Source organism: Eschrichtius robustus, chromosome 12, assembly GCF_028021215.1.
Source record: "Eschrichtius robustus isolate mEscRob2 chromosome 12, mEscRob2.pri, whole genome shotgun sequence".
Classification (NCBI taxonomy): domain Eukaryota; kingdom Metazoa; phylum Chordata; class Mammalia; order Artiodactyla; family Eschrichtiidae; genus Eschrichtius; species Eschrichtius robustus.
The window spans coordinates 72331264-72358239 of NC_090835.1; the positions used below are offsets into that span (position 1 = coordinate 72331264).

Below are 26976 nucleotides of genomic sequence, written 5' to 3' on the forward strand. Positions count from 1 at the left end.
TGGGAACTGTGGCAAGCAGCTCTAAAATAGCCCCAATGATCCCCACCTCCTGGTATTTATGCTCTTGTGTTATCCTCTCCCCTTGAATATGGATTTAGTGACTCACTTCTAAGGAATAGAATATGGCAGAAGTGATGGGATGTCACTTCTGAGTTAGACTATGTAAAGACTGTGATTCTTGTCTTGGGATCTCTCTCTTACTTTCTTTTTCTCCAATCTCTCAGTCAGAGGGTAAGCAAGCTGCCACGTTGTGAGCAACATATGGAGAGACTCATGTAGCAAGGAACTGATGTCCCCTGTCAACAGCCAGTGAGGATCTGAGGCTTGCCAACAGCCACATGAGTGAGTTTGGAAGTGGGTCCTCTCCTAGGAGAACTTTGAGATAACTGCTGCCCCAGTTGACCCCTTAACAAGTTGATCTTGTGAGAACCTTGAGCCAGAACTACCCGGCTAGACCACTCCCAGATTCCTAACCCACAGAAACTATGAGATAATAAATGTTTGTTGTTTTTAGCTGCTAAGTTTTGGGGTAATTTATTGTGCAGCAATACACAACTATCACACACATGTACACACATGAAAACTTGATCTAGATCAGAGCTAGTACTGCAGATCATTGGGGAAAGGATGACTTTTTCAATGAATGGTGCTAGGACGCCATCATTTATCTATACGGAAAAAAAAAAGCAGATTTCTCCATTTCACACCATAAAGAAAAACAGAAGTGCAAGTGTGTATTAAAGATATAAAAGTGAAAAGGCAAACCTTAAACATGTAAAGAATAAGATATCAGAGAATATCTTTATGAATTCATGGTAGGAATTTCTTACTGAGATGTAAAAGCACAAAATATAAAAGAAAAAATATCTTAATTAAAACACACCATAAAAAAGTAAAAAGACAAACCACAAAGTGGGAGAAGGTATGGGCAACACACATAGCCAACAAAGGATCAGTATCCATAATATGTAAAAACCCTTACAAATCAATGAGGAAAAGGTAACTCAGGAGAAAAAAATGGCAAAAGAGAAAAATAGGCAGTTTACAAAAGAGGAAACACAAGTAACTAATAGGCACATGAAAAAATGCTCTAACTTACTGGAAAACAGGGAAATGCAATTTAACATAAAAATGAGGTTCCTTTCATACCCTTCAGATTGACAAAAATTTTTTAATTCATAGTGTATCAGTGTCAAGTGTTGGTGTGAATGAGGAGCAGTGTTTGCTGGTGGAAACCTAAATTATTATAAACACTTTGGAAAATAATTTGACAGCATTTAAGTAAAGTTAAAGACAGTACATCCTACTAAGTACATATCCAGAGGACTATTACGCCTACACTCTAAGTATAAGAGACAAAGTTTGAATAGAAAAAAAAAATTGATAAAACCTAAATGTCCAACTGTGAGAAAATAAATTGTGTTATTTTCACAGTGGAATAATATACATAAGTGAAAATGAATGAATCTGAGGAACATATTCCAATATTGATAAATCTCACAAATAGAAATGAAATAATTAAAAGTTGCAGAAGAATTCATATGACCAATACAACTTTTTAAAAAGTTTTAAACTCTGCAAGAATATAATGTATTGCTTAGGGCTAAATATACATCCAGTAATGGCATCAGAAAGTACCTGGGAAAAAACAACTCCAAATTCAAGAACATGATTTGCTCTAAACAACAATGGAAAAAGCCAAAGGGGAGGGATATACTGGGGATTTAAATGTTTTGACGTTGTTTCATAACTTAAGCTGGATGTTGGGTAAATGGATAGTTGTATTATTCTTTATACTTCTCTGTATCTCTTAAATATATATAATATATTTTTTAAAAGCTTAAAAGTAATAAGCACCACATACAGAAACAAAAGAAAAGACAGCAATAGTGGGGAAGGAATAGTTTAGAATAGTCACTATTTTAGAAGACACAAATTCCAAATAGAGTTTACAACTGTTTCCTTTTTGGTAGAAGGGATATTAGTTTCCTTGAGCTGATGTAACAAATCATCAAAAACTTGGTGGCTTAAAACAACAAAAATTTATTCTCTCACAATTCTGGAAGCTAGAAGTGTGAAATCAAGTTGTTGGCAGGACTATACTCTCTCTAAAGGCTCTAGGGCAGAATGCTTCCTTGCCTTTTCCATCTTTTGGTGGCTCCATGTGTTCCTTGGTTTGTGGCAGCATAACTCCAATCTCTGCCTGGGTCTTCACATGGCCTCCTTCCCTGTGTCTGAAATCTCTCTCCTCTTTCTCTTCTAAGGACACCAGTCATAGGATTAAGGGCCCACTGTAGACCCAGGGTGATCTCACCTTGAGATCCTTAAGTTTGCCTGCAAAGACACTATTTCCAAATAACGTCACATTCACAGACAGGTAGCAGGAAACAACAGACTTGGACTTATTTTAGGGGGACACAATTCAACCCACTGCAAGGTGCACATACCTGTTTTGTTTTTTGTTTTGTTTTGTATGTTAGTAAAATTAAGATTAGGAAATCTACTCAGAATATGTTTAAAATACTTTTATGGTAGAGTTAATTTTCCTTAACGAACATTGTTTTATTAGTTGCCTAGGTCTCTATTGTCAGTGTTTTTTTTTTTTCAAACTAAATAGGATGGACAACTAAACAGGGTATAGGTGTGCTGTTTCAGCCATAAAGAAAAGCTCAAAGAATGAACTGTGGATAGTTACTCAATATTTATATATATTTATATATATTTTATATATATTTTACTTGAATGGCTGGCTACTTAAATTATTATTTGATAATAAGATCATGTGGCTATGTTAGGACAATTATAACAAGAAATATTGATAATCTGTGTACTTTAATTGTACATTCCCTACAACATTTAGACATTTCCAGTGGGTTGTCTTGATGTTTTTATTTCTGTCCATAGTATCATCTTTCAGTCAATGAGGCTTGAAACATAATGGAGTTATAGATTTTTGGAACAAGAAGGGAACTTAGAGATCATCTTATCTCCTGCATTTTATTTTATAAATGAGGACACCCAGGACTACAGCATGTTCACAATCTGAGTTTCAGAACTAACTGAGTTACTGGGTAGCACAGAATATATATATATTTAACACCTAATTAAAATGGAGACCCATCACGCCTCGTCAGGGGTAAAAGCAGAAATGTACTGGAAAGGGCCGAGGTGGGGTAAACTTTGAAAAGTAGTCAGTTTTCTTCAGTCTTTCTACTCTATATTACCAGTCATAGGTTTCTGAGCAAACAAATTCAAAAGAAAACATTTAATGTTCTCTAGTGAGACACGAAGTAACTTCAGAAAACGTAAAGGTCATAGAAAACGCTGTTTTATATATCAAGGCATTTCCGTACCAATCCCCTCAAAGCCTACCTTGGAATCCTCCCAAGTCCCCACCCCCTGAAATATTCCATCTCTAGGCAGCTGCTCCTGCCGCGGCGGCCCAAGGGCCCCTAAACAGTGTTTCACTTCTCGGGCTCGTGGGGTGATTGTCCTGGCCCGCGAGCGCGCGGGGGCGGCACGGGGTGGGGAAAGCCCGCGCCCCCGCGCCCCGCAGGGAGCAGAGCCCGGCGGACCCCGCGCGGGGCGCCGGGGAGCGAGCGGGCCTCGGACTCCCAACGGCCGAGCCTCGGTGGCCGCGGAGACCGAGCAGGAGCAGCTCCCGGGGCTGCGCGGACGCTCGGGGCCGCCAGGCTGAGCTGAGCGGCGGGTGAGTGCGCCTCGGAGACTCGCGCAGAGTCGGATTCCCCGCCCCGCTGAGGTCCGGCCTACTTGCCTCCCTCTGCCCCCCAGCTCCCCGCTAATGCCCCCAACCTGTCCAGTTCCCACCCCACTACAACCCGCAGCGAGCCCCTGCCCTTGGTGAATCCCAGTCTCTTCGTTGGACGTCTGACAGACTCCACACTCCGCTCCCCCTTTTAAGAATTCAAAAGTAAGACAAACAGAAGGTCTAGCCATTCAGGCTAATCTTCTGCCCTCGCTCCTCCTCACTCCCCTACACCACGAAAATCTCATCACTAAATTTGCCACTTCTCCTAAGCAAGCTAAGCCTTTCCCTGCTTTCTTGCTAGGATAGTCCCCTCTCCCGTCCTCTCCTGACAGCTCTTCAGACCCAAGTCAAATGTCATCATCTCTGTCGTTTTTTTCCAGAAGTTTCTTTCCCTTCTAGTCTCTTTCAGCCCTTTCTTCATTCACCTTTTCTTGACGTTGACCACCCTGTGTGTGTTTAACAGTCTGCCCTCTGCCCCAGCCACCCCCCCCTCCGTTTGTGCGTTTTGCTTTGGAGGGGCTTCTCGGTTGTGTATGTCGTCACAGCGGCCAAGCACGCAGAGACCCCTTAGTCATCATGAAGGGATAGGGGTACAGAGATGGGCACAAGAGAAAGGGGTGTGATTGAAATGGCAACTTGCTCCTGGAAATGACTAGGAATGATTTTGTGGACGTCCAATGAACCTCCAAAATTGAACTTAAAGAGAAGGGGTGGTGGGAATTTAAAATGATTGTATTTGGCAGCAAGTTGTCTGGGGAGGACACGGGGAGGAGGAGGAGGAGGAGAAGACGAAAAGGTGTTTATCCCGCATCCCCTCTGTGCTCTTATGGCCAGCAAAGCGTGAATACTTGGAGTAAAGGCCCGCCCCTTTGTTGCCGAAGTAATCTTGCTAAATTCTAAAATTCAGAGGGAAATTTAGGTTCTAAATTTTAAGTCCTAAGATATATAGGAGAAAAATATAAACACATATTGTGTGTTATTGTATATGATATAAACACATATTATACAAGTAAAATATGCACATGATTATAATTTTTAAAAAACCATAAAGTTATCAAATTGAAAAGTACAGCTCTTCCTCTGCTTCTCTTATCTGGCCTTTTTTACTCAAGGTGATCATTGTTCATAATTCATTGTGTATCTGTCCTGGAAAGCTTCTAATGCATTTTATTAAATCTAAACTGTTACTGATTATAATTTTATGCAATTACATAGATGGAAACTACATATTATATGTAACAGCATAAAGGAAAAAGATGTGAGGAAAGGAAAAAAGGTTTCCAGTTAAACCTTCTTAAAAGTGTGCATCTTAGAATAGATGAAATACCATGTATATGCCTACATACACTTTAAAAAATTTATACAATTGATATACAATGCACAGTACTACCTTGGTTTTTTCTCCATGTAACAATATGTGATTGAGATGTTTCTATATCTGTATATATAGCTTTACCTCATTATTTTTATTGCTAATGTCAAATTAAAACTTTATTGAACAGAGTACTACGGTATAATTAATGCATCCTTTATTAAGGAACATTTTGGTTGTTTCCAGGAAGTGTATTTGTTTTCTTGCTTCTTTTTGCTGTTGCAAACATGTTGCATATATACAAACATGTGAATGTGTATATATAGTAAGCTAATTTATATTTACTAAAAATTTTTCCATTTCAACTATGTAATCTATTAAAATTTTTGCTACAGTTTTTAGGAATTCTTCTATATAAAACAGCTGTGTACATTTTCTAAGTTACAGTTAAATAATTACACCAGTCTTTGGGAGTGGTAAACTGACATTTTATATTTAGAGTTCATTACATGCCAAGTATGATTTGACATTTGAAAACCATGTAGGAAAAGCATCTCAAATGATTTCATCAGAGGAAGAATTCTACAGCTTCCTTAAGCAAAATCTCCGCAAAATGGCAGTAGTAATTTATTTATTTTGAGAGTCTGAGGTATATGATTTACTTTAAAAATGTAAACTGTAACAAATTATTTAGAAATTACTTGTTTCTCAGTCATGATAGCAATTAATACCTTGTTATCATTTTCCGTATTGCCGTTGTGTACAGACTACTGACCATAAAGACTCTTTATGTTCACAAAATAAGAGCTTACCCTGTCCTTAGCTTGAGATATATATGTCAGCACTCAATTCACAGAGTGCAAATTGAACTCTTTACATAAAACATATATTCTGAGAGGAGTATTCTAATAAGTTTTAGAAATTAAATGCTGTCCCCCCCCCCCCTTAAAATAGCTTCACATAAATCCCAAGGAAACTGAGGTAAGGAGACACACACAGAGGTGGAAAGTATATGTATGTTATATTTAAATATGTTTACCTGAATTGAGGCTATAGACTATGTTTATTGGATTACCATAGGAGCAGAGTAACTCACAATGACCTCTTTCAGTGTATTTTATTATAAACTTGGGGAATTCTTGATTAGGAGATTTTCACACATGACCTAGGAGTGCTAGAAAAAAAGATCTGAGTAGAACCGAGCCTGTTCCCTAACATGTTAACATTAAGAATCTGTGCTTGTATGAAAACCACATTTTGTTCTTTATTTTAACTGATTCTGAATCCTTGCTATTTGTGGTCTTTTGGAAGAATAAATATGATATTGCATAATTCTAAGCACTTGTTTTTCCCAGCTAAATTCTCCCTCTTCTGACCTCTTCATAATTTTTCGTAGCTTTACCTCTTTACTTCTTTATCTAGATTTTTTTCTTTCCGCTTCTGATTGAATCCTTCTTATCCTTCAAGGCCAACTTATGTCCAAATCCTGCATGAAATCATCTTTGTCTATTTTGTCCACACTATTTTTTTCCTTTTCTAATTTCCTTTTCTGGTAGAACTCTACAATTTTACACTCTTGGTTGATTTGCAAAGATTACTTTATCTCCTCAATAGGATTGTGAATGCTGGAGGACAAGAATCTTGTCTTGTTTTCTTTCTCCAAGAGTGAGTGTCATGCCCTTGGCCATGTTTCAGTTACTCACACCACTTTGAATGATGGCAACTGTGGCACAGAAACGGAGGGAGAGGATTTCGGGGTTTTTTTTCTTCTCTTTACACTCTATTTGTCTTATTTTCAGCTTTCTTTCCTTCTTTCCCATTCCTTTTTACTTGCTTTCAATTTTCCTTCTCTAAGCCTATCGATTCAGCCTGACCTTAGTCATAGATTTTGTTTAACCTAACTGATGTTATTCAGGACTACCTTAAGCTTTTTTAGCTTTTAATATCCTTTCATTGCAAGATTACAAATAACTAGGTGAACAAGGGGGCAAAACTAAATAGGGCCGTGATATGATATGATCTGAAGTTTAGAAAGATCAATTGGGTGTGTAGTTGGATAAGATCTGTGACTTCTCTGGATCTTAGTTTCATTATCAGTAAAAAGGGAGAGTTAAACTAGGTGATTTCTAAGGTTTATTTTCTAGTTCTGAAATTATGTGCCATGAATCTTAACTATCTTGAATCTCCAGGGAATTAATTGTGTTGGGTAATAACATTTTGTGAAAATTTAATCTGTGAATCTGTGCCAACACTTAAGAAATAGTTGTCATTTTTAGATGGAAAACTCATTAAGATTTATTGTATACTTCCTTGATTTCTTAAACAAAATGTCATGATTCAACTTTAATCTTTCCTTGATGGCTTAAATTATAGTGGCTCTATACTGGCTTAAATAACTGTGTGTCTCTAGAAAGAGCATTTACTGCCTATGGAGAAGCTCTCCGGCCCTACTGAGCTCAATCAGTACATGTGTTTCACCATTTATTGAAATTAAAGTAAATTTTGCTTTCGTTTCAGAAACCAGACAACAATGCCTGTTGATATCCTTTGAGAGAAGGCACGATTCTCTTAATGGAGTAAATTGTTTTGCAGAATTCAAATTTGAGCAGAGTGACAGGTAGTTGATATGACTTCACTAATGTATATCATCATAACTGTTCTTGAGTTATTATAGATGGCACAACCAACTCCTCTAGGCCAGTTTCAAGTGTAAGAACGTAATGCACACACAACTCCTGGGTATTGTAGCAGTTTGAGAACATTGGTCCTTGTTTGACATCTTGGGTGTGGGTAGGTAAACTGGTTAGCTGGCAACTAAAAAGTCAGTTTGGGTCTTTCTGTTCTTGAATAGGCCAACCTAGCATATCAAAGAAGACAATTTCAGCTGTTTATGGGTTCTTTGGAAAACCTGGCGAGGGCAGATGTCAGGTGCAGGTTACAGGCTACCTCAGTGTCTGATGGAGGGCTGCTGGTGTCCCTTCATGCAAAGCACCATCTTACTTAGGCCAGGTCTGCACCAGTGTCCTCAGAATTTCTCACTAGAAAGCCTCTTTATCATCTTCTTTTGAACTATCTGCTTTGGAATTTGTTCTTTTGTTCTTCAGGTATTTACTGTTATACTGGTTTCTGGATCTTAGCCATATCCCAAACTCCTATTTATTTTGATGGAGGCTTGATTATTGTCCTAAATATGATTTTTTTTTCTGTAAGTAACGTTTTGTCCCATTCCGCTGGTGCCCCCTAATTTTCCTTGTTATGTGCTCATGATAACTTACACACTCCTTTATAATTGGAGCTTTTCTGATTGGGTAGGTTGGATTTATACTTTTTATGATATCGTTGCTTCAGTAAATAGTCACAATCGCATTTTAGCATGAATTTTATGTTTGGACTTGGGATATTCATTCTGGCTTCCGAGAATATGTTTTATGCTTTTTGGGTGGTCCTGGTTATGCTCATATAGATGAGATGGCTGGACAGTTGAGTGTCTGATTGGTGAATTGTATAGTAGCAGAGTTCCCCCAAGCAAGGAACATTTCAGTCCATGTAGTTCTTTGCTTGATCTCTTGGATAAGTATCCTGGTGTTGATCACCAGTTGGTCCTTGAGTACAGTTGCTCTCACTCTTTTTTCAGCCCTTTTTCCATACCTGAGGACAGGTGTCCTCCCATCAATTGTAGTGGTTACTTATAGTTTGAAAAAGACCGTAGAGGTGTGTAGGTGTAGGGGTGTGTGTGTGTGTGTGTGTGTGCACGTGTGCACGCGCTGTCCCACTTAAAAAAAAATTCTCTCTCTAGCCCTGTAAACTTAGTTTCTTTAGATAATGCAGTATGGGAGAAACAGATAATTTTGCTACCTGTCTAGCTTCAATGGGAGGGATAAATTAATACATCATACTCAATTTATTGAACAGTTGTAAAAAAAATTTTATAATCCTAGGTTTTGAAGTTTTAAGGTGCTCTGCAGGTGGAAGGAGTGGATAACATGAGCGCTGAAGAAGGTGACCCACCCCCTCCGGAAGAAGAAGCCCCGCCCTCTTCGGGAGAGGCAGCACCTCCTAGCTTAGAAGATGTTGCCCCTCCGGATCCAGGAGATGAGGCTCCCCAGCCTCCGGAAGAAGAGCCTCTTCCTCCTCCCAGTGAAGAGGCCCCGCCCCTCCCAGAAGAGGCATCTGAAGAAGATACTGTCTCTCTTTCCGAAAAAGGTCCTACTTCCTCTTTAAGTGATTATATGAATCTCATTCCTTCTGATGAAAGGATAGTTATGCCAGACGAAGATGACCCGGATCCGAGAAGGGTTCGACCTAGGCCTGCGCCCCGAATGGTTCAATCAATGCCTTCTGATGTGCTCTCTCAGTCTTCCCGCAGATCATCCAAATATCTCCGAAGTATGAGTGGCTTTCCAAATCTACAGGAAACATTAAAAGAGAGACAGGTTTTGCTTATAATACCATTTTTATTAAGTGTCACTTTTATCTGAAATGAAATATTTTGGTGATTTTTCTTCATAATTACAATTTTTACATATGGTTTTCATTCTTTAGGCAAGATTTAGAGATGCAAGAGAAAACCGAAAAATGAAAATTGACCCTTCATACAAATATATATTTGAAATTCTATCAGAAAAGCTTGGCCTGGACATAACAACTGTTGAAGAATTAATTTTGGATTGCCCATCTGTAAGTTTAAGTCTTATTATTATTTTTTAATTACTCTTTGAGAAGTGATTGGTTGAAGAAACTTGAATCGTTGTGAACAACAAAACATTTAGAAACAGACGGTTGGGATTTAACTGAATAGAGAAGAAGCTTTATTTTACATAGTTAATAGCCAATTGGATGATATTTCTAGTTTGGCCTACTATTGTGGAGGAAGGGAAAAAAAGAGTTGGCAACTAGAATTGAGCTAAGATTCTAACTCAAAATGGCGTCAGAAGTTAGAGGGATAGTCAAGCACAGGTAGAGTGATATTTTAAAAATACAGGTTATATAAACTACACGTGCAAATCATTTGGGTCAAAAAACAAACTGCAGAAATAGAGCTAGGGAACAGTGACTACTGCATGAATATAGTCGAAAACAACGAGGTGATTACCATGTGTCTCTGCATGCCAGGGACAGCCCTGGATTATGCCTACTTTTCTAGCATAATTATTAACAGTTCCTCCTTTCTCTCCTAAAAGGGTCCCAGTTTTGAATGATGAATTTATATGGTCACCTTAATTATAGTAATATATGATAAACTGTGACTTTCATAGCAGCTCCTGGAAGCACTGTCATAGCTTCCTTACAGCTCAGGTTCTAAATTTTCAACAAAATTACTCTTAGCTGCTTGAGCTTTTTATCAAGTCTAGGAGTGACCTGGGCTGGAGCTTCTACAAGACCAGTGAGCAGGTACATGCTGGTGGTGAGCCGATTGTCCTACTGAATGCAAGGGTGAGAGAGTTGCATTGGGGGCGGCATTGTGGTGAGGTTGCCGTTATCAGGGTCCATACTCCCTGTTCTTGCCCAGTGAACTTGGGCAAAACTCTTTAGCTTGCTCTAGGAGCGAAGAGTCTGTGGAGTGTTTCCTAAAAGAGCCTCTCCCTTGCTTGATGCAGTATGTTACCAAGTTCTGGAAGTTGTCTGCCCTTCATTTCTTCCAGGACCCTTATAAAGCTTTAGAACTGGCAGGCCCCTGACAGTTGAATGGGATTGGTTATTTTCTTGTTCCCTTAGTGTGTTACAGTGACATGGGCATGTGATTGATGCGGAGAGATCAATAGCTCTGAGCTATTGTAATGGCAAAGGATAGACAAACTTGGAGATGTGTACATAAAACAAGAGGTGCCACAGCAAGCAACTGGAAGTAGGATGGTTTCCCAGGTCACCAAAGTTCCCTGTGGGAATGTGTGTGTGGCTAAGGATGGCTTCACGGGCATGCGGGCTATTAGTTGAGTAGGCCCTTGTGCTGAAGGGCCCTGCCCTTGGATAAATGATCTCCTTTTGCCATCTTAAAATTATTAATAATTTCTAAACAAGTGGTTCTGAATTTTCATTTTTCACTGGGCCTCACAAATTCTGTAACCTGTCCTGGCTATGGATGATACCACCCAATGGCAACAGGATTCTCTTTGCCACTCTCAAGTTGTTTTTGTTTGTTTGTATTGTTTTTTCATTTGTTTTCATCTCTCCTGGCCTCTCTTCTCTACTATTTTGGCTCCTCTGGTACCTCTGGTTATGTGTCTGCCTATTCTCTAGGTAGAAGAAAGTGATGCAAAACAACCTTGCACACATCACTGAGCAGATGACCAAGAGGTGAAGGGAAGGCCAATTTCTAAAAAATGTGATTCTCAGTAGGCCCAGGCTTCAGGCCTGTCCCAAGGACCATTCCTGTGCTTGGTTAGGGAAGAAACCATATAGGTAATCAACGTTGTTGCACCTGAAAATTTCAAGGCCACATATTTGGCTAACTTCACAATTGGAATCCCACTAGCTCTGCAAAAGATTTAGGCATAGACGTGGGGACTGGGCAGTGCCTTCAGAGGAAGACTGCTGCTAGGACTAAGTTGGGGAGATGGGTATCTACAGAGGTGGTATTATCACCCTTAAGTATTTGCCACCTGGTTTTCTGGGCTCTCATTCTCTACTTGGAGGAAGTCTCTCTCACTGGCTAGCATGCTGACCAGGAAGTGGGAGTGCCCAATGCCTGCAAACCCTTCCACTTGTCATTCCTGGGGCGTGTCTTGGACTTTGGGTCTTTGTGGTTAGCTTCTTCCTTTAAGGCTATCATGGACCAGGCCAGACACTGCTTAGGCTGCAAGGAATGGGAAATCTAGGATTAAGGGAAGAATCAAGCCAGGAAAGGTGTTTCCTTAAGAGTTGCTGGTGAATTGCAAAGCCACAGTGGAGGGAAGATAGTAAGTACATCTAGGATGGAAACCAGTGTCAAAATCTGGGAGAGATAAGAGTGCTCATTTGATTACATGGACAAAGCAAGAACATGTAGTAAATTGGCATCACGATTAGTGGATGGGTGAGTAAGAAGTTGGAGCGAGGGGTGGTATGTTTTGTTGTGGTTGTTTAGGTAACTGGGTATATGGAAAAGTTTTTCTTTTATGTGAGGCCTGTTGCACAATCCAGAGTGAAAACAGTTCGTTAAAGGCTCCGCAAAAGGGTAGACAACAGAAGATGTGGTGGTTATTTTGTTTGCCTTCAGATCCATTCCCGACTGTGCTCCACCCTGCTCTGTGGCCTGGAAGGCTGACCTCTCCTGATTCTACCACATGGGCTCCCTCATCCTCTGGTCTCCACGTGGCTCGGCTTCTGGGAGCCACCAGCAGGAGATTGGCGGGCGGAAGAGAAAGAAGCCTGATCCCTCCCCACTTGGCTACGTTTCTGCCAGTGTCCTCCCGAGCAGTCCCTTTCCCCCAGCTCCAGCTCTCAGCCTGCTTCCCGCTACCCCATTCCCCCCAGCGCCCTCCCTTCCAGGCGTTGAGGTGGTACTGGTTTTCCTCTGTTGCTAGTCCTGTGTTGCTGCTAGTGCCACAGCTTCCCTCACCCTGCTCTGGCCTCTGGAAGTAGCCTCTTTATTATAAGGTTTCTTCAGAACCTCTTTGTTATGACTCCTTTGCTTGCCAGGACCCTAACCAATACAGAGGTTTCTGCGGCATTGGCATTCAAGCCTTTGCTACTTCGTGTGTTCCTGCTACTTTCATTCAGCGCTGCTCATGATAGTCACAGACATTACTTTCCTGGCTTAGTGTTTTCCAAAGTCAAGACAGCAGCAGCACAGTTCTGTGGAAAGAGAGCAGATCTGGAGTTCCAGGTTCTGCACTTGTGGTTATGTGTCTTTGGGTCCTTCACTCAAATTCTTTTTATTTTTATTTATTTTTAATTTATTATTATTATTATTATTTTGGCTGGGCTGCACAGCACATGGGATCTTAGTTCCCTGACCAGGGATTGAACCTGTGCCCCCTGCAGTGGAAGCGCAGAGTCTTAACCACTGGACCACCAGGGAAGTCCTCAAATTCTTTTTTATTTATTTATTTATTTATTTATTTATTTATTTATTTATTTATTTTTGGCTGCATTGGGTCTTCGTTGCTGCGTGGGCTTTCTCTAGTTGCGGCGAGCGTGGGTCACTCTTTGTTGTGGTGCGCGGGCTTCTCATTGCAGTGGCTTCTCTTGTTGCGGAACACAGGCTCTAGGCATGCGGACTTCAGTAGTTGTGGCACGTGGGCTCAGTGGTTGTGGCTCGCGGGCTCTAGAGCACAGGCTCAATAGTTGTGGCGCACGGGCTTAGTTGCTCCATGGCATGTGGGGTCTTCCTGGACCAGGGCTCGAACCCGTGTCCCCTGCATTGGCAGGCAGATTCTTAACCACTGTGCCACCAGGGAAGTCCCCTCAAATTCTTTTTAGCTTTAATTTTCTTTTCTGCAAGAGGGGCATAATGATGCCGCCTTACCTAGTGCAAGGTTGTGGTGAAGCTCAGATGAAGTATTTGTAAAATATTACATATTATAAGTGAATTTTTAACCGCAGTCATGATTACGGCCCATGACGGTTTTCACTCTGCTGGCCTCAGGAGTACAACATGTCTAATAAACAAGAATTCATTACACTTGATATTGAGATTTTTTTTTATCACAGTCATGTGGTCTACTTTTGAGAGTTTGGATGCATTCAAAGCTGATGGGTCATAGCAGTCACATACAGCATGAAAGTGTGGAACTGGGCAAGAATAGCTATGCTGACAGCTTCTGTACCTTTTAGGTGGTAATTATGCAAGAGAGCCAAGTTTACGTGTGAGATGGAGAGTAGAAGATGAAGGGCTAGAATTTTGCGCATCTCCGTGGCTCCATTTCATCTCCCAGGGTGGTGGTTCCCAAACGTGGTCCCAGGACCACCAGCAGCATCGCCTGGAACCTTTTAGAAATGCAAATCCTCAGGCCCAGCATTCTGTATTCTTAAGACGTCCCCTAGTTGCTTCTCTGATGCACACAAAAGTTTGAGAACCATTGTCCAAGGGTGAGAGGCTTTGCCAGACCTGAGATACTTCCTACAGGAATTGGTCAGTAAGTGAAGAGAAACCCACTGCCCAAGAGAGACACTTATGTATGAAATCAGTGGGACTAGGTGAAGGGAGGTCAGTAAACTTGTGTTTCCCTAATGATGTGTGAGAGTTTTTGTTTACGTGACCTAGATATCTACTTACTAAGATAATTATACTGACTCATAAGTAATTAAATTCATGCTCATAAAAGTGGAAGACATTATATTAATTTGTTTTTATATTAGTTTGGCTACAATATAGGTCAAATTATAATTGCTGAAAATATAATTACTCAAATAACTGGTCAAACAAAACAGTTAATAAGGCAAGTTTCACTGTTCCACAAACCAACTTTTAAGAATAGTTTCTCTTGGGAATTCCCTGGCGGTCCAGTGGTTAGGACTCCGTGCTTTCACTGCCAAGGGCGCAGGTTCAATCCCTGGTCAGGGAACTAAGATCCTGCAAGACACCCAGTGCAACCAAAAAAAAAAGAGTAGTTTCTCTTAATAATTCTTTATGTTTACCTCCAGCTGGACTCACCTATTTACCCCTATAAGATGCTGTGAGGCAGGGTTAGGTAAGTGGAGGCCCACTTATATATGTAGATCAGTAATGTAGGTTTGGAAATAGAATTCACCCTATATTCCATGATAATTTTGGAGTTAAATTAGTTCGGATTCTAATCCTGCCTCTGATGTACCTGCTTCTGTGTACCTTGAATAAACTCTTTTAGCCTCATTTTCTTTATTTACAAAACTATGAGGACTAAGATATGTAAAATGCCTAGCACAGGGCTTGGTTCATTTGATTATAGTTTCTTACTCATTTTATTGATTATCATTTTCTCTTTTGTTTAACAGCTGGAAGCATTTACTCTTTTTTTTATGAAAGATGGTTGTAAGACATTGAAGTTTTTGTACCAGGAAGGAGATGTACCTGGTCTTGGTAAGGATGTTTTGCAATGGTAACATGCCAGCTATTCATGAATGAATGTTAAAGTGCAGCATATCTTTTCTCTTATACATAGATGATCCTATATTTATAAAGAAAATTTACCAGGAGCTTACAAGATTGCTATAATGATTGAAGAAGAAAGCATCCTTATAGAAGTCATTGACCTCTCCTGCGAATACACATTTTCACTAGAATTTAATTGCCTTTTCCTTGAAACAGGCAGAGCCATTTTGTACACGTGTTGTCAGATGACTAGAAATAGTCATGAAACCACCCGAAAGCACAGCAGTCACTCCCTGTGGTCCTGGGTCAGCATCTTGTGTTTGCTGCAGCTGGCAGTGGAATATCTGGCTTTCCCTACTTTTCACGTTATTCCAAAAAGAACTGATACTTTACCAGGTCATTAAACTTTTGTCTTAATAACTAGGTACACGGATCATCCTTTGGTTTTAGACTACTTATCTTATAAATCTTGTTGATTTTACCGTGTCCCCTCTGTTGGTTCTTTCTTGCTTTCCTCCTCTGCTGCCTTTAAGCTAGGCTCCTATCTCATGCCTGCCCCAGTATTCCAGATTGAAAACCAGTATCTCTGTTACCAGATTTCCTCTCTGAAATCCATACTACTTATTCCTGCCAAGTAAATCTTTCATTGTCCTGCTGTTGGATTGAGTCCAAACTCTTCATTTATTCCACTAAGGCCTGTCATAACCTGGACACACAGTACTTATTTAGTCTGATCTCCTATTCTGCCAAACATGAACTTGCTGCTCTCTCTAAGCCAGTCTTCATGGTTGTCTGTCCACACCAGTCATTTCCGTGCCCTTTTCTCCACCCCCTAAGTGTCTCCACCCAGCCAAATCCTACCCCTCTTCCGGATCGCCTCAGGCATTCTCTTTACTTCAGAGCCTTCCCAGAGTGTTCCAAACCACATCCATCACTATCCTCCAAACGCCTGTCTCTTGAAGTTTGCATTGTAAAATACACCACTTGATCATGTTCTTCTGTTTTCATCTAATTGTTTAATATATATAAGTCTTTCTTCACCAACAAAATATGTAGATTCATGATTAGTGACTATGTCTGCTCTATTGATCTTCTGTCTCTCACAATTCTTATGCTGGGACATTACTGTAAGGTCCAAATTTTCATAATTCATTACAAATTAAAACAATAGCTGAAAATATAGAAAGGTGAGAAAATAACTACAATTAGAAGAAAAATTAAAACTACCACCCAGATTCCCACTCACTTGGAATAATCAAGTTAACTCCTTGATGAGTATCCTTCTGTAACTTCTTTGGTATATATGTGTGTGTGTGTGTGTGTGTGTGTGTGTATTTCCCTCTCTCTATGTATTTTGATATGTATATGTACAGTATGTATGAGGTATGTACATATATATATACACACAGTATATATACCACTATGTATATAGTTTTATCTTCTGCTAGTTTTATCTTCTGATCACTAATTTAGATGTTTTTAACAACCCAAATTATAAGTATTGCTGCAAGTCTAAGACATATTCACAGTTCATTGACTCCTTGACATCCAGAGTTGCATATATAATATGTAGAGTTGGATCCTATTTTGCAGTATATATATATATATATATTGCTATACATATATATATTTGGGGGGACACATTCAGTCCATAGCATTTATTGTTATTGTATATTGCCTCAAACCTTCTTTGGAAGAGTATAGTATAAATAATAATAATGAAACTCTCAAGCTTTCAGCAGAAAAAAAAAAAAAGTGTCATTTTCAAACATATTGGGCCAAAACAAGAATGTAGAGCTAGTGAGAATATTCCTTTTGTGCCAAGATTACAACACCAGACAGACAGAGCTCCCCAAGATGCTTCTGGATGACAAGGTAAGTTTGAGATGGGCTCTCTGTGCCTCCACCTTTCCACAGCCTACGGCATTCTTGCTGCCTTTAACCAGGAAAGTAATCACCTCTTTTATGGCTCACAAGCAGCATCTCACTTATTCCAAATGTGCTGGAGGCTGGGAATGCTTTGTGGTTTGCTGACCTTGTACCCACTCTGGTGCTTTGGGTCATTCTTTGTCAAAATTTATGAAAGTACAAGACAGATGAGAAGGGGGACGTGCATTCTTCAGCTGGAAGAGTGACCAAGTAACTACAAACTGCTGCCCCTCCTGGGATCGTGCTGGTCACTGCAAACTTCAGCAGCCCAATGACTTGTTCCTCCAGACAGCGCCTATGCCTATGCCTTGTTACTCAGACCACCAGCCCTGTGGGTCCTGAGGAGGCAAAGCTTGATGGGGAGTAGGCGGGTACTGGATGAGAGTGTAAGGGGCCAAGGTGGGACTGAGAAGGAAGCCACTTTCCCCATACTCAGTGCCCTGCTGGATTCTAAGACCCCTCTGCCCTAACAATTATCTTTCTAAATAGCCTTGGTCCAAACTTTGGAGCTCAGGGTGGATTTCAAGTCAGTGTCAACAGTGTGAAACTTTCCATTTCTTCTACACAGGTTATCCTGTGTGTCCTGGTATATGGGTGAGAGTATCCCAGACCAGATGTTGTTTTCTTAAAATGCAGAGCTTATCACACCCTCCATTGATGGTGTGCAGACCCCTGGGCCTGCAGGGAGGAGGGAATCACAGATAGACACTGTTTGACACACTGGTTTAAAGGTCGGTTCTGGAGAGGGTCAGAAGTGAGGTGGTGAAGACAAGTTCCACTCTTTACTCGCTGGGTCACACTGGGAAAGTTATTTCACCTCTCCAGGCCTTGGTTTTCTCATCTGTAAAATGGGAACAGTGATGGAACTCACTTCATGGGATTGGGAGGACCGTGGTGTATGCTGGGCTCAGGGCAAGTGCCATGTAAACTTTGCCTCACTCCCTAAAAAAAGTCTTGTCCTCCAAGATTATAGTCCAGTCTCAGAAAGAAAAAGGAACTCAGTATCCATGAGAGTTAGTTCAGCCTTCTCTTAATTATTTTCAAAAAGATTGCATTTCCTGTTTGGGGACCATGTCACCCAAGATATGCTTCCTTTTTTTTTTTTTCAGTTTAATTGAACTAAAACCAATTTATAGATGCTTTATAAAAATGGGATCCAACTCTATATATTATTCTATGGTAGCTTTTAAAAATTGATAATATTGTCTTCTCCATGCCACTGATACATTTCCACAATTAAATTTTAAACAGTTGCATTGTACTTCATTAGGCTGATACAACTATCAGGTTCAAAACTTATTATTAGAATTTAGGTTGCTCACAACTTTTTTCTCCTTTAAACAATGCCTCAATGAATATCATTGAAGCTAATTTTACGTGGATTAGGAAGACTTTTTAGGAAGAATTCTCAGGAGAACTGCCAGAAGAAAGGGTAGACACACTTTTAATTATTATTTTTGCTATTTCCAAAAATAATACATTTATCAGCTTGGTAAGTATTCCTCTACATGTCTTTCTTATATGCATGTGCTAACATGTAGACACTTATTATCATTTTAAAAATATGATCATATAACATGTTTTATTCTTGACTTACTTTTTGGACTTGACAGTATAACCTAGACATTTTTTATGTTATTAAATGTAGATTTATCTAATTTAAAAGATGCTGTATAGTATTCTATAGTGTAGCTGCATTTGGATTTTTAGAAGCCAGGAATATGTTCAGTTGTGAGAAATGGAAATCCTAATAGTAGCTTAAAGAAATAAGGAGTCTATTTTTCTCTCATAACTGGGTAGGCAGTGGCTAGCAGTGGTTCAAGTGCTCAGTAACGCCATCAGAAACCCAGATTCTTATTTTATTTCTGTTCTGCCATTCTTTTTTTTTTTAATTCAATTAATTTATTTATTTGGCTGCATTGGGTCTTTGTTGCTGTGTGCGGGCTTTTCTCTAGTTGCCGCGAGCATGAGCTACTTTTTGTTGTGGTGCACGGGCTTCTCACTGCGGTGGCTTCTCTTGCTTTAGAGCACCGGCTCTAGAGCGCAGGCTCAGATGTGGCACATGGCTTATTTGCTCCACGGCATGTGGGATCTTCCCAGACCAGGGATCGAACCGGTGTCCCCTGCATTGGCAGATGGATTCTTAACCACTGTGCCACCAGGCAAGTCCCCTATTCTGCCATTCTTAACACATTGCTTTGTGTTCATATTTGTTCCACATGGTTGCAAGATGAAGCTCTAGACATTATGTACAGGTTTTCATCATGTAGGAAAGGGACCTACTAGTCACACCTCTCCCCTTTATCAGGAAAGCCCAAGCTTCTTATGTCACGTGACTACCCGAGGGGCTAGGGAGGCTGAGAAAGCAGTTGTCTCCCTAAGAATGTACAGATTGCTAAATGGAACAAATTCAGGTTCACTTTTCAAGGAAAAAAGGGAGAATATTAAGGGTAAAGGTAATTCTGCCAACCTCCATGAATGAGCATTTGAGCTCTACATTGCTGCATATCATGTCTCAGGGTTCTTTGGCTGCAAGCAAGATGCAGACTCTGGCTTAGGTAAGCAAAAAAATTAAAACATTGGGGTAGTTCACAAAATTTAGAACTAACTGAACAATCAGGCCTTGGGAAAAATAGGAATAGAGCATTTCCATGGATTTCAGGGCAGTTTCTTTGGATTCATCAGTAGATTGACCTTGCTCAGATCCCTTTTTATCTTTGTGTCTCTGCATTCAAGATTTACAGTCTTGCAGAGAGTCTAATTACTATAGTTTTCACATGTGTACCCCTGCAGGGCTCTGAGACTGGTGTCCTCCAGAATCACAGGATGGGAGAAATTCCCCAAACCCAAAGGAAGGAGGGCTGGGCAGACAAAAGGTGTTTATGGTTTTGTGATAGGGATGTAAAATTTTCTTAGATCATATTTCAAATTGGTTATGGTTGTGAACAGGAAGACTGTTGATTTTTTGCTTATTAATATTGCAACCAGGGACTTCCCTGGTGGTACCAGTGGTAAAGAGCCCACCTTCCAATGCAGGGAATGCGGGTTTGATCCCTGGTGGGGGAACTAAGATCCCACAACAAAGCCCACATGCCACAATCACTGAGCTCACATGCCTCAGTGAGAGAGCCTGCGTGCTGCAAACTACAGAGCCCACGTGCTCTGGAGCCCGCATGCCACAACTAGAGAGAGAAAACCCTCAGACCACAACTAGAGAGAAGCCCACACGCCGCAAAGAAAAGATCCCACGTGCCTCAACGAAGATCCTGTGTGCCGCAACTAAGACCCGACGCAGCCAAAAAAAATTTTTTTTAAAATAAAGAAAAAAAATATTGCAGCCAGCTATCTAACAGAATTCGCATGTTTTTAATAGTTTTTAAACATCGAAGAAAGATTTCTAATGATACATTTTCATTGAAATTAATTCAAGGAAGGATTTAATATAAGTTGGGTGCTATGAGTGTATTTAGTGGGGGACAGGATCTTCTTGGGGGAGTCAGTGAAAGTTTACCTGAGAGGTGGCATTTTGGCTGAGATACGAAAGATTAGCAAGGATTAAGGAGGCAAAGGGTTGAGAATGGGATAAGAGAAGGGTTTGCATGAAAGTCCTGCCTGAGGCCAGGCCAAAAGGAGCAAAGTGCAGAACTCAGTGAAAGGCACCCAAGGAGGCTGCAATTTAAGATTTGCAATTACATCTTTTTGTAGACAAAAAATTTTATTCCATAATGATATTGAAAACTTCTTAAAGTAAAGCAAGGAACAAGGGTGTAAGATCCACAGTAATTTATCACATTTGATCGGTCGTGTGATCGTATGCTAAGTTCTTGACTTTTGTTTTCAGAATGTGGTCGAACTATTGCTGGAGCAAGCAAGGGGGCAAAAATGATGAGATTGTATATAGACAACGCAGCCCCAGAGAAACTAAAAGGAGTGTGTGTAGTTTTTGTTCGCTGTCGCAATGATGTCCCTATAAATACTAAAAATATTCATGAAGTATGTTTACATTTTTTTCAAATATATGCTTAAGCATTTTTGCCAGCTTTATTGAGATATAATTGACATATAACATTATGTAAGTTTAAGGTATACAAAGAATTGATTTAACACATTGTGCAATGATTACCACCATAGCATTAGCTAACACCTCCATTGCCTCACATAATTACCTTTTTTTTTTCTTTTTTGGTAATGACATTTAAGATCTACTCCTTTGGCAACTTTTAAGTATACAATACAGTATCGTTAACTACAGTCACCATGCTGTACGTTAGATCCCCAGAACTTATTCATCTTATAACTGGAAGTTTGTACCCTTTGACCAATGTTTTTTCCATCCAAATTTCTGGGCAGAGGGCTAGTTTCATTGCTTTTTACCTCAACTGACAGAGTTTTTCTCGTCCCTTTTCATGGACAGGGCAACTGTCCACCTAGAACTTTCTTTATGTAGGAGGCTCAGTTTCTTTTCCCTCACAGTGTATGGACTCCAGGCCATATCTCCTTCCCTATGCAGAAATTAAAGCACCAGGGAAAGTGTTTACTTGATGAGCAAGTATGTGAATGGTTAAATGCGGGCAGAATAAAAGTTTGTTGATTTTAGAACCTTAATATTCACCACTTAAGTTTTCCTAATAGTTTATAAGATATATTGTCTATACTTATTGTAATGTAAAATAGGTTATGATTTTCAGTTCTTTAATGGGATCAGCATGTAAAATAACATTTGAACACTACCCTTTTAGGAAGTGCTATTTACTTTTCTGGATGTATCAGAAGGACTCCTAGTTGGGATTAGGAATATGCTGGCAAATATATTTCTACCAGCTATTCTTGCGACAAATAATTGGGGTGCTTTAAACCAGTCCCAGCAAGGAGAATCTGAAAAACACATTTTCACTGAAACCATCAACAGATACCTTTCATTTTTAGATGGTAAGTATAATATTTAATGTTTAATCAGTTACTACAAATGAGCAAATTAACTATAAGATATGTTATTAAAAATAAGCATTAGAGAAAACATTTCCATCTTAAAAGAAGATGTTAATCAAAGTAATTATGAGACCTAGAGATAAGATATCAAATCATTAGAACTTCTCTTTCCATGGATCTCTGAAGGCGTAAGATACATTTTCTTTTATATCTCCCATTGTAGAAGGAGGATTCTCTTCCTATATTATTTGAGAAAATTTTTACCATATTTAAAAATATATACATTATTATGAACTTTTAAAAATATAAATTATATTATTTCATATTGTTAAAATATGCAATTTTATTAATAAATCATAGTCACAATCTAATGATCAACTAGAATTATATTTCTATAAAGTGTTAGATCTCTAACATTTTAGTAATTACAGCTTGAAACCACACATTGGCATTTAACACATTGACATTAAACACCTCTTGTCAATATTATTTTTTCCCTTTTAGGTGCTAGAATAAGTATTGAGGGAACAGTTAAGTTAAAGAAGATAGGCAATGTTGATTTTTCCAAACTGCATACCTTTGAAGAAGTGACACTCGCAGCGAGCAATTCAGAAACTGTTCGTCAGCTAGAGGACGTGCTGATGATATGGTACAGACAGATTGAACAGGTGAGCTGACCTGAGTGATTTCACCAGATATGAGTCATAGTTCTTATCTGTGTCCTAGTCACTGCATTTTGTCCCTAAAAGTAAAGGGAAGAGGAGCCTTCCAGATTCTACTATGAAATTCAGCCTATTTTTGATTCTAGTGCAAAATCATTGTTCTCTTTGGACCACTTAATATCAACTTTAAGATATTTCCCACTTTAAGGGGGAAACCATAACATTATGGCTTAAGAATGGAACAATGAAGAAACAGAAATAGCCAGCATTTATCTCCAATATCTTATGTATTGTTTATGCTCTTCATTAGAGAGAGAGGAAAAGTACACAGTGAAGAGACTATAGCCACAATGCTAGACACTTAATAAATGCCTCTTGGTTGATCAATGGAATTGTCTGTGTTGACAGAGAGGTTCAAACTAGGCTCATTCCTATCAGTACTGCAGTGGCAAGTCTGCAGCTCTCTGGCCAAATACATTTTCTCTGACAGTAAGAAAAGCAGTGATAGGAACAGGGTATATGTCAACATTCTGAGAGGTGCCAACTTACACTACAAACGTTGCCCACAACCAAATATTAGGTAATTGCTCTAAACAGAAAGAGGACTCTAGAAGCCAACTCACAGATCTCTAGTTCATGAGCACAGGACAGTGAAACTGGAGAAGAAAATCTTCAGTTGAATGAGGACTAGGGGAGAAAAATCTTGAGCAAGCAAGAGTTAGAGAAAAGCATTTCCGATTTTACCTCTCTTAGAACTGTTAGAAGGAGGGAGGTGTAGTTGGAGTGGAAAAATTGGAGGACTTGGTGGTGATTGTCCACCAAGGACTCCTGCAGCTGCCTACTATGCCAGTAGGCATAGGAAGAGGGAGTTGTAAGCCATTGTGGAATTCAAGCTGTGTCCTACACAGTGGCTGAGGAGATCTCCTCCAATTATCATGATCAATCAAAATAGATCTTCTTTTATAAAAATGAGCAAGCAAAAGAAATAGCTTAACATAAGAAGATTAGGCAACTTGAAATAAGAAAAGTTGGGGGGAATTCCCTGGTGGTCCAGTGATTAGGACTCTGCGCTTTCACTCCTGAGGGCACGGGTTCAATCCTTGGTTGGGGAACTAGGAACTAAGATCCCACAATCCTGTAAGCCGCGCAGCTAAAAAAAAAAAAAAAAAAAAAAGGAAAATCATGTTGGGCAATTGTAGCAAATGGTCTCCAGTTAAGCAGAATCAGTGCAAGAAATGGGAGACTTCTTTAAAAAAATTACATCTAAAATAAACCTTGACCTCTTGTCATACACAAAAATTAATTCAAGATGGATCATAGACATAAATATGAAAGCTAAAACTAAAAAAAGAGATACATGCAACAACATGGATGAATCTCAAAAACATGTTGAGTGAACGAATCCAGCCTTAAAAAAGTAATGTGAAAAATAGAACAAAAAATATACTTGAATCAGAACATAATGTAGAACTATATTAATATCTTATTAAGATACAAAACCCAGAAGCCATGAAAGAAAAACCTGACATATGTGACTATATAAAAAAATTAAAGTAAGATCCATATGGCAGAAATCACTGTAAGCAACATTAGAAGATAACTGACCTTCTGGGAGAAAATATTATCAGCATATGTAACAGAGTTAGTATCCATAATATGTAAAGAACGTCTATAAATCATTAAGAAACGGGCATTTCAGAGAAAACTTGGCCAAGGATATGAACAATGTCATTCAAAGGAAGTACATGGACATGTTTGACCTGGGAAAAGAAGGGGACCTAGGAGTGACGTGATGTCTTCAAATATTTGATGGTATTTCATGTGGACTTAAACTTGTACTGTAATGGCCCTAACAGGCAGAATTAAGAGCAGAGTGTGATGGTTATAAGGAGGGAGATTTTATTAGGATCACTTTCTCACAGAATTCCCCCCCCCCCGCCAAAAATGGAATGTTTTGTATCCCTGAAAGTATCCTATTTGAGCTTGGATTATCATCTATGAATAATGTTATAGCAGGAATTAAACATCAAAAGTATTGCTTGATTTAGTTAATTTTAAGGTCCATTTTCATTCTTTAATTCAGTGATTCAAATTATATAGACTTTCAGCCACTAAGAAAAGTTTAAATTATGTCTAGTATCCTCTATTTAAGGAGGTGGAGAAACTTATAATAAGATTAGGAAAGAGTTCCATAAACCATGGTTAAAATTAAAAGCATACCCTAAAAAAAAAAAAAAAAAAAAAAAAATTAAAAGCATTTCATGGATTAAAGAGAGAGGCTTCATAGGTTTGAAAAATCAACTGTGTATTTTGCCTCGTTTGTATTCTTAATTCCATCACGATTGTAGTTATGAAAAGTTATAAGCATAAAAAAGGTACAGAAAATAAGAAACACCCCTGTAAGTACCACTGAGGTTAAAAAGATACTAACCATTTGCTATTTTTGCTTCAGATCTCTTATTTTCAATAAATCCTCCAACCCTTTCCTCTCCCTCCCTGTATATTACCACCATTCTGATGTTATTGTCTCCTCCATTCCCCTGAAAGTTTTATACTTTTATTGCATTTGCATATTTATAAGCTTTATATTATATATAAATAAATTATATATATGAAAATACAGAATATATATTTGTGTTTAAAATCTTTACATAAATGGTATCCTTTTACAGTTTTTTTTTTCTTATTTAACATTCTCTTTCATCCATGTTGGTACAAGTAAATTTAATTCATTCACTTAACTATTGTCTGGTATTCCTCTATGAAAGAATCCGTTTATTCTGTTGATTTCCAGACATTTAGGAGACATTCAAATTATGTCTAGTATCCTCTGTTTAAGGAGGTAGAGAACTCACCTATTCCCTCAGAAAGCAGTTGTTTCTACTTTTTTTCCTGTTACAAACAATAATAATACATCTTCAGTGAATATCTTTATTCCGGTCTCGTTTGCACATGTTCAAGAGTTTCCCAGGGAATGGCTGAGAGAAGTAGTATGGATTTTTTATTGGGTACTACAAAGCCCTCCAAATAGTGGTTATCTTAACTTATATTTTTTTACAGAAGTAAATGGGAGTTCCCATGTCTTCATATCTTTCGTTACACTTGGGACTGTTGGATTTTTAATGGATGCCAGTATGTTGGATGTGAAATGGTATCTTGATTTATTTTGCATTACCCTGAACACTGTTGAGGCTGTGCACGTTTAATGGCTATTTAGATTTCCTCCTTGTTGAATTGCCTGTTCATATCCTTTACCTAGTTTTCTTTCAGATTGCTTGATGATATCTTAACTGAATTGTTGGAGTTTGAATAATATTTTCCGGCTGTTAATCTTTTGTTGGTCCCCATTCTGTCCTGAATTTTCATTTGGTATGGGTGTCTTTAGTCATGTGGAAGTTTTACATTTTACTGTAAATATATTAGTTAAAAATGGCAATCCAGCCTCAATTCAGCTACCTCCAGTGACTAGAAGCTTTGTGCTTTTTGTATTTTGGAAACACTTTCCTACTCCAGTGTTGTGAAGATATTCTCCTAAATTATTTATTTATTTTAAATACTGAAATATACAGAAATGAACAACAAATGAATAAAAATAAAATAAACAAATTATTGTAAAATTAACACCTGTGTAACTTTTGCACAAGAAATAGAACATTACCAGCACCTTGCAATCTCCATGCATTTTTCTTCCCAATTTTAACTCCCTTTTCTTCTCCCTAGTGGTAACCATTTTCTTGGCAATTATGATGTTCAGTTCCATGCTTTTCTTTATAGTTTTACCCCCATCTCCTATATTTTCTTTAAATGTTTTACCATTTTGTTCTTAACATTTAGGTTTTTAATCTATCTGGAATTATTTTTGTGTGTGTATAATGTGAGGTAGGAATCTAATTTTGTCTTTTTCGATATGGTTAGCCAATTGTCTCAGAAGTGTATTTAGTAGTCCATTCTTTACCAGCAAATTTGTAATATCTATCAAGTTTCTAGACCCCTTTATCTATCCCACCTGTCTACTTATTTGTTTTTTGCACTCATACCATACTGCTTTAATTTATGTTGCTTTTTACTAAATTAACGTTTGGTATGGCAAGTCCCTTTCATTATTTTTCTTCAAAATTGCATTGATTATTTCTGGTTGATTGTTCTTCCAAATTAATTTTAAGACTAGTTTGTTAAGTATCATGAAAAGAAAACCTTGTTGAGATTTTGATTGGAAATTTCATTGAATGAAATAAATTTCATTTCATTAATTTAGAGAAAATTTCCATCTTTATATTGTTGAATTTTTCCATCCATGAACGTGGTATATTTCTCCACTTATTTAGGTCTTCTTTTGTGTGCTGAAAGTAAGTTTTCTAATTTTCTCCAAAAAGGTCTTGCACAT

At 38.7% G+C, this 26976-nt stretch overlaps 1 protein-coding gene across 1 annotated transcript in view; it reads left to right on the forward strand.

Moving 5' to 3' along the window:
- Positions 1–3533: 3533 nt before the first annotated feature.
- Positions 3534–26976, forward strand: part of DNAH8 (dynein axonemal heavy chain 8) — a 327131-nt gene continuing 303688 nt past the window's right edge. The window contains exons 1-8 of the mRNA XM_068557934.1: positions 3534–3709; positions 7599–7698; positions 9020–9514; positions 9624–9758; positions 14976–15060; positions 20843–20994; positions 21741–21930; positions 22435–22598. Coding sequence (XP_068414035.1) covers positions 9065–9514; positions 9624–9758; positions 14976–15060; positions 20843–20994; positions 21741–21930; positions 22435–22598 — 1176 coding nt within the window. The 5' untranslated portion in view covers positions 3534–3709; positions 7599–7698; positions 9020–9064. The remainder of the gene's footprint in view (positions 3710–7598; positions 7699–9019; positions 9515–9623; positions 9759–14975; positions 15061–20842; positions 20995–21740; positions 21931–22434; positions 22599–26976) is intronic.